At 65.2% G+C, this 5,945-nt stretch overlaps 3 protein-coding genes across 3 annotated transcripts in view; 2 read left to right on the top strand and 1 right to left on the bottom strand.

Moving 5' to 3' along the window:
• FA09DRAFT_325320 (hypothetical protein) overlaps nt 1–480 on the top strand; it is a gene marked incomplete at both ends in the record, with an annotated part of 717 nt that extends 237 nt beyond the window's left edge. The window contains 2 exons of the mRNA XM_025741163.1: nt 81–330; nt 418–480. Coding sequence (XP_025598806.1) covers nt 81–330; nt 418–480 — 313 coding nt within the window. The remainder of the gene's footprint in view (nt 1–80; nt 331–417) is intronic.
• Nucleotides 481–2,652: 2,172 nt separating this feature from the next.
• On the top strand, nt 2,653–4,761 carry FA09DRAFT_338383 (alcohol oxidase; the record flags this gene model as incomplete). The annotated part of the gene is made up of 2 exons (XM_025744099.1): nt 2,653–3,071; nt 3,147–4,761. 2 exons carry the CDS (start codon nt 2,653–2,655, stop codon nt 4,759–4,761), a joined length of 2,034 nt encoding a protein of 677 aa, XP_025598805.1.
• An 863-nt stretch (nt 4,762–5,624) lies between these two features.
• Nucleotides 5,625–5,940, bottom strand: FA09DRAFT_329577 (E set domain-containing protein). Its single transcript, XM_025742237.1, has one exon. It carries the CDS (start codon nt 5,816–5,818, stop codon nt 5,639–5,641), a length of 180 nt encoding a protein of 59 aa, XP_025598804.1. The 5' UTR covers nt 5,819–5,940; the 3' UTR covers nt 5,625–5,638.
• Nucleotides 5,941–5,945: the final 5 nt, after the last annotated feature.

The following is a 5,945-nucleotide window of genomic DNA, read 5'->3' as shown; positions in this document are numbered from 1 at the left end:
CGATCGATGTTGACGACTTCTCGTTTGGCATGTCCTGACGTACGTCTGCGCTGACGCACACACACACTCTTTTTTCTCAGCGAATCACAGCCTCTAGCTCCCCTCGCGCGAGCGCTGACCGAAGTCCGGCGTTCCGCCCGCATCCTCTTCACGGCGCTTTCGCAGCGCGCCTCTGAGCGTGCCACGCTCTTGCTGCACCTGGCCGCGGCGCGCAAGCGCAAGCGCACGCTGCGCACGCAAGTGTGGGAACAGCGAATGGAGCTGCTGCGCTTGCAGCGCGAGGCGGAGGAGCTGGAGAAGGCCGAGAAGGAGAGAAAGGAAAAGGTTGAGGTGAGTAGAGACTGGCGTTTGCTGTGAGGAGATGCAAGAAGGATGACAGAGAGAAGATCTGATGCGCTCTTTCTTGTACATGAACAGACGAATACGAAGCTCGAGGGCTTCCTGCAGCAGCTCAGCTCTGCCTCTGTCGCCTGGCGCTGAGAGATCTTCGTCGCAACTCAGAGCCTCGCTTCTGTTTTCTGCCTCTGCTCTCAGAAGAGCGCCGCATCTTTGCGCCCCCCTCAGCCCACTCGGTCTTTCTATGCTTTGTCACCTCGCTACCGCCCGCACTGCATAAGCTGTCACTCGTGATCAGACAGACTCGTCGTCTGTCGAGAGACGTCGGAGGGACGTCGAATGTACGCATCTCGAAGCTGATTCTCACACGCCACCACAGTTGCAAGCGCACCAGCTGGCTGTGCATCCGCTTCGTCCTGCCGCTCGGCCACGGGGCCTGCCGCTGCGGCGAAAGAGGGGCCAAGAGCGAGAGAGCGTTCCAACGCAAGCCCCTCCTCTGGCTTGCACGGTTGGCGCGAGCTTCGCCACACCCTGCTGCAACCCTCCTTCTCCGTCGCGAGCACGCAGCCCTGCCTCGCAAACCGACCACGCTGTTCCCACCTCGGGGGCACGCTGCCCCTTCTGCCCCTCTTGGTCGAGCAGTGTGGGTTCGATGCCAGAGCGGGCTGCAGCGCACCATACCCCGCAGCCGTGCCGTCGCAAGTTTGCAGTCCGCAGGCCTCACAGCACGCCTCCAGGAAAAAAAAGCCCTTGGCGCTCCCTCGCTCACCCCCAGACCGCTCGAGCCCGCTTGCGCAGGCACGCTTGGCAGGCGCGCGCCGTGCTCCTGCTGCTGCCGCCTGCGCGGCGCGAGATGAAATCGATGCAGCCTTCGCCCATCAGCCCAAGCCCCTTCACACGCCCACAGTCATCCTCGTGGGGGCGCAAGAAGAAGCTTCTAGAGAAGCAAGCAACACGTGGCCTGGGATGATGAGCCCAAGAGGAAAAGAGTGCGGGGGGCGCAGTTGAGCATCATCAGACGCCGCATGCTCTTGATCTTCGCCCACACGAGCTTGCTTTGGGCGGAGGCTGGCCGCGCTGCACGTCAAAGCTCGCCGATCTGTCTCCCGCCTTGCGCTTGCGCAGAGGAGCCGCAGGCCGCAGGACGGCACACAGGACGGTGCTGGGCCCGCGCCCCGGCGCACGTCGGCGGGCGCTGCAGAGGATGCCTGCCAAGACAAGAGGGCATGCCACGAGCAGACGCAGCGAAGGCCAGGACGCAGCAGCGCTGCTGCCATGGTCCATCCCGGCGCGCTCGCATGCCGGCAGCGCGCGCGTAGCCACACGATGCGGCCCCTTGCTTAGCGCGAGAGCGTGCAGAGGCAGCGGCAGCAGCCGCTCAGCAGCATGCAGCGAGAGAGACGCGATGCGCGCCGCCGCGCCGACGGCGGAGCTTTGGCACGCACGAGGAGCGGCGCTGGACCCGTGATGGTGGCGAGCAAGAGCAGCGACGGGCGAGGTGCCTTGCCCTCCGGCGCGCGGCGCGCGGTGATGGAGCGGCGCAGCGAGCACGAGGCCTAGGGGGCAGATGAGCCCTCTCACCGATGCTTGCCTGTACCGTGGCGCTGCGCCGGTGCCTTGCTCGCTGCGCCGCGTTGCGAGGCAACGGGCTGCTGCTGCACGCCGGCCTGCGGCGGCGCGGGCTGCGCCTTCTGGCGCTGCCGGCTGCCGGGGCGTAGGTCTTACACTCGGCGCGTGCCTGGGTGCGCGTTGTGCGGCTCGCTACGCCCGCGCGCGGCGCCTCTCGCGACTCCTTGTTCTCGCACCTCGGCACTGCCTGCGCCTTGTCGTCGTCGGTCAGCTCAGGCTTGGCCGCGCTGCGCCGTGTTGCACAGCACAGCGCATCCCACGTCCCTCTTCTCTTCTCCTCCACGACTCCCCGCTCTCCCTTGCGCTCCTCCACGTTTCCGCTCTCGCTCTCCATCTACGCACCGCCTTCGACAGGCCTTCTCCCTCTCTCCAACTCACACTCCACACGTGTCGTCGTCGTCGTCGTCGTTCTCGCCTCGCCTCGCTCCTGGCGACCCACACATTCCCTGGCCCCACGCACAACACACACTCTCAACTTCTCTGCATCCGCGCCCTCACTCTGTCTCTCGCGTCTCGCGCCTGCCTCGCCGCCTCGTCACTCACTCGGCCCACCGCGTGCTCCGAGCGTGCTCTGTATTTCTGTTCTCTCTCTCTTCTCGTCCGTGAGTAGTCTGCCTTGCCCGCCTCTCATCGCCACCTGCGACTGACGCTTGCCTCATTTCAGCTCGCCTCACACCGCAGCACACGATGGTCTTCAGTGCGCTGCGCTTCTCCGCCGTCGTCGTGGCCGTGCTGCCTCTGGTCTCTGCGTCGCTGGAGCGTCGGGCCGTGCGCAACGGCCACCACCCTCACTTCGAGGCTCGCGGCACTGCAGGCAAGTGCATCGCCACCTCCTGGTCTCAAGTGGGCGAGCGCGTCTTCGACTACGTCATTGCCGGCGGCGGCACGGCCGGGCTGGCCCTGGCCGGTCGGCTCAGCGAAGACGCAGCCGTCAGCGTCGCCGTCATCGAGGCCGGCCACTCTGCGTATGGCGCTCAGGCAGCGCGCGTCGAGACGCCAAGCGCCGCCTACTTTGACTCGTCCGTCGGCTCGGAGCTCGACTGGCAGTACAAGACGACACTGCAGGCCGGCACGGCGCGCGAGATGAGCTGGCCGCGCGGCAAGACGTGAGTGTGCAAACGTGGCGCTTCTGAAACGTGCATCTTGGCTTGTCTCTGATGCTGTCCCTTCTTGTCTCTCAGCCTCGGCGGAAGCTCGGCCATCAACGGTCTCTACTACACGCAGGCCAGCAAGCGCGAGCACCAAGCCTGGTCCCGCCTCGCCACTGGCTCCTCGGACGACACGGAGCACTGGGGCTGGCACGCGATGCGCGATGCACACCTCAAGGCCACCGAGTACATGGGCAGCTCCGTGCGCGAGCTGGACGGTGCAATCGCTGCTCAGGCCAACGAGACGCTCGGCCACTCCGGTCCTCTGGCCGTCGCGTACCCTGCACGCAGCTACTCGAGCGTCGCAGCGTGGGGCCCGGCGTTCGCCAGCATGGGCATCAGCGCTGCTGCTGCGCCGTACGACGGTCAGACGCATGGTGCATTCGTGGCCGCAAGTACGCTTGACACGGCAGAGTGGAAGCGCAGCTTCTCGCGCAGTGCCTACGTCGACCCGATCTGCGACGAGCGTGCGAATCTCGTCGTGCTGCCAAACCAGCACGTCACCAAGGTCATCTTTGACGACGACGACACGACGCTGGGACAGCGTCGGGCGCTCGGCGTCGAGTTTGCCGCGTCGAAGGAGGCGCCTCGCGTGCGCGTCACAGCGCGGCGCGAGGTCATCCTCAGTGCAGGCGCCATCGGCAGTGCCCAGCTGCTGCAGCTCTCCGGTGTGGGCCGCAAGGAGCTGCTCGAGAAGCACGGCATTGATGTCGTGTACGACCTTCCGGGTGTCGGTCGCAACCTGCAAGACCACCTCGCCGTCTCGACGTCCTACAAGGTCAAGGAGGGCGTGCCGCTGCCCTCCAACTCCTCTCCCGACGATCGGCAGCTCAACTCCTACGTCGACGGCGCAGTCGCCTACCTCACTGTGCGCGACATCTTCGGCGACGACACGGCGGCGTTCCTGCAGCGTGCCGAGGCCGCCTCGGAGAAGTACGCCGAGGCGAGCCAGATGCCGGCGGCGGTGAAGCGCGGCTACAAGCGGCAGGTGCGCCTGCTGCTGCGTGATCTGCTGGCCGAGGAGTCGCAGCATGGCTTCTCGGGACATGCCAAGCCGGTGCTCGAGATGCTGCTCGGCACCATGGACTCGAGCATGCACTTCTCCAGCGCGGCCCAAGCTCCCTTTTCGCGCGGCTACGTCTCCATCCACTCTGCCGATGCGTTCGAGCAGCCACACATCGACGCCGGCTACCTGGGCCACGAGACGGATCTGGAGCTGCTCGTGGCGGGCATCAAGATTGCCCGGCGTGCGGCCGCCACGTCTCAGTTCGCCGAGCTCCTCGAGTCCGAGACGACGCCTGGCGCGGCCGTCGCTACGGAGAGCTACGAGGAGCTCATCTCGTACGTGCGTGAGACGGCAGAGACCAACTACCACCCCACGTCGACGTGCAGCATGCTCGCGGAGCACCTCGGCGGCGTCGTCGACCAGTGGCTGCGCGTCTACGGCACCTCCAACCTGCGCGTCGTCGATGCGAGCGTCATTCCCGTCTCGCTCTCGGCGCACACGCAGTCGGCGGCGTACGCCATTGCCGAGCGAGCGGCCGACATCATCAAGCAGGCGCGAAAGGAGGGCAAGAGCGAGCCCGTCGAGGAGTGCGCGGAGGAGGAGGAGGAAGAGGAGCAAGACGAGGAGGAGTGCGAGGCCTAGAGAGCCTCCCTGTCCTTTCTCGGCGCCCCTCAAGATACGTCTCGCACTTCTCGCCTAATCTACGCCCGCGCTCAAATACGCTCTCGACGAGCCTCGCCCTCTCTTGGAACCGCTTCAGGACCTGGCGTCTTTCCCCCTTTCCCTGTCTCGACCATACCATGCGCCGTGCGCTCTTGGCCCCCTCTCTTTTCTCTCTCTTCTCGCGAGCCCTGGTCCTTCTCTGCGTGCTCCCTCGCTCTCCATCATGTTTCGCGTAGCCTGCTCTCCTCTCTCGCGTCTTGTGGCTACCTACTCTGACTCGGCAATCGAGCCTCGCGGAAGAGCAGGTCGCAGCGCTGAGCGCGCGCCCTGCCTTCTCGCACCACTTCTCCACCCCCCCCCACCTGCCTTCGTCTGCAGCCTTGGCACTCGAGCTCGGCGCAGGTCGGTCTGAGTCTCGGTCAGTCAGTCCACGTTTTCGGCTGTGATTCGTCGACGCAGAGCGGCAACGCAAAGGAACGAGCGTATGAGCGGGCGCACGAAGTCAGGAGGGACAATCGATGTAGGATGAGGGATCGTAGAGGAGTGACGAGGGGGCGCGAGTGGATGAGACGAGGACTGAGAGTGAAAGAGGTCGTGAAACGTGAGAGATTAGGGAGACGAGAGAGGAGAGGGAGAAGGGAGTGGGGGGAGTGGAGTCGTCGAGGGGAACTGTGTGTGTGTGTGTGTGTGCGTGTGTCGGCAGCTTGAAGAGCAGAACGACCGACGCGTGGGCTAGCGTGTGTCGTCGCCTTGAGAGGGTGATCGTAGCAGCGCTCGCTTTGGGGGGCACGGGCGCATGATGGGCGGCGCAGAGAGAGCGCAGAGCGAGAAGGGTAAGCAGAGGGGGGGGACTTTGTCACCAGTCCTTTGCAATCTTGAAGCTCCACGTCAAGTCGGCATACACGGCGCCATCATCGTCGACGATGCGCGTGCGCACCGTGTTGGTGCCCGAGCGTGCCAGCAGGCCCGAAGGCGCCTCTTCGCTGGCGAAATGCTTCACGTAGGCCTCGGCGCGCGGACCGTACGAGCCAATCATCTCTTCTAGCTTGTCCACTGTTTTAGCACACAGTCAACCATGAGAAGTGTCAGTTGCAGGCAGTTCGCAGAGCGCGGCACGAAGAAACAAGTACGCTGCCCATCTCTCTCTCTCTCTCTCTCCCCCC

The sequence above is a fragment of the Tilletiopsis washingtonensis genome (genome assembly GCF_003144115.1).
Source record: "Tilletiopsis washingtonensis strain MCA 4186 unplaced genomic scaffold FA09scaffold_9, whole genome shotgun sequence".
Taxonomy (NCBI): domain Eukaryota; kingdom Fungi; phylum Basidiomycota; class Exobasidiomycetes; order Entylomatales; genus Tilletiopsis; species Tilletiopsis washingtonensis.
The sequence above is the reverse complement of the archived record's forward strand: the minus strand, read 5'-3'. Positions and strand labels throughout refer to the sequence as shown.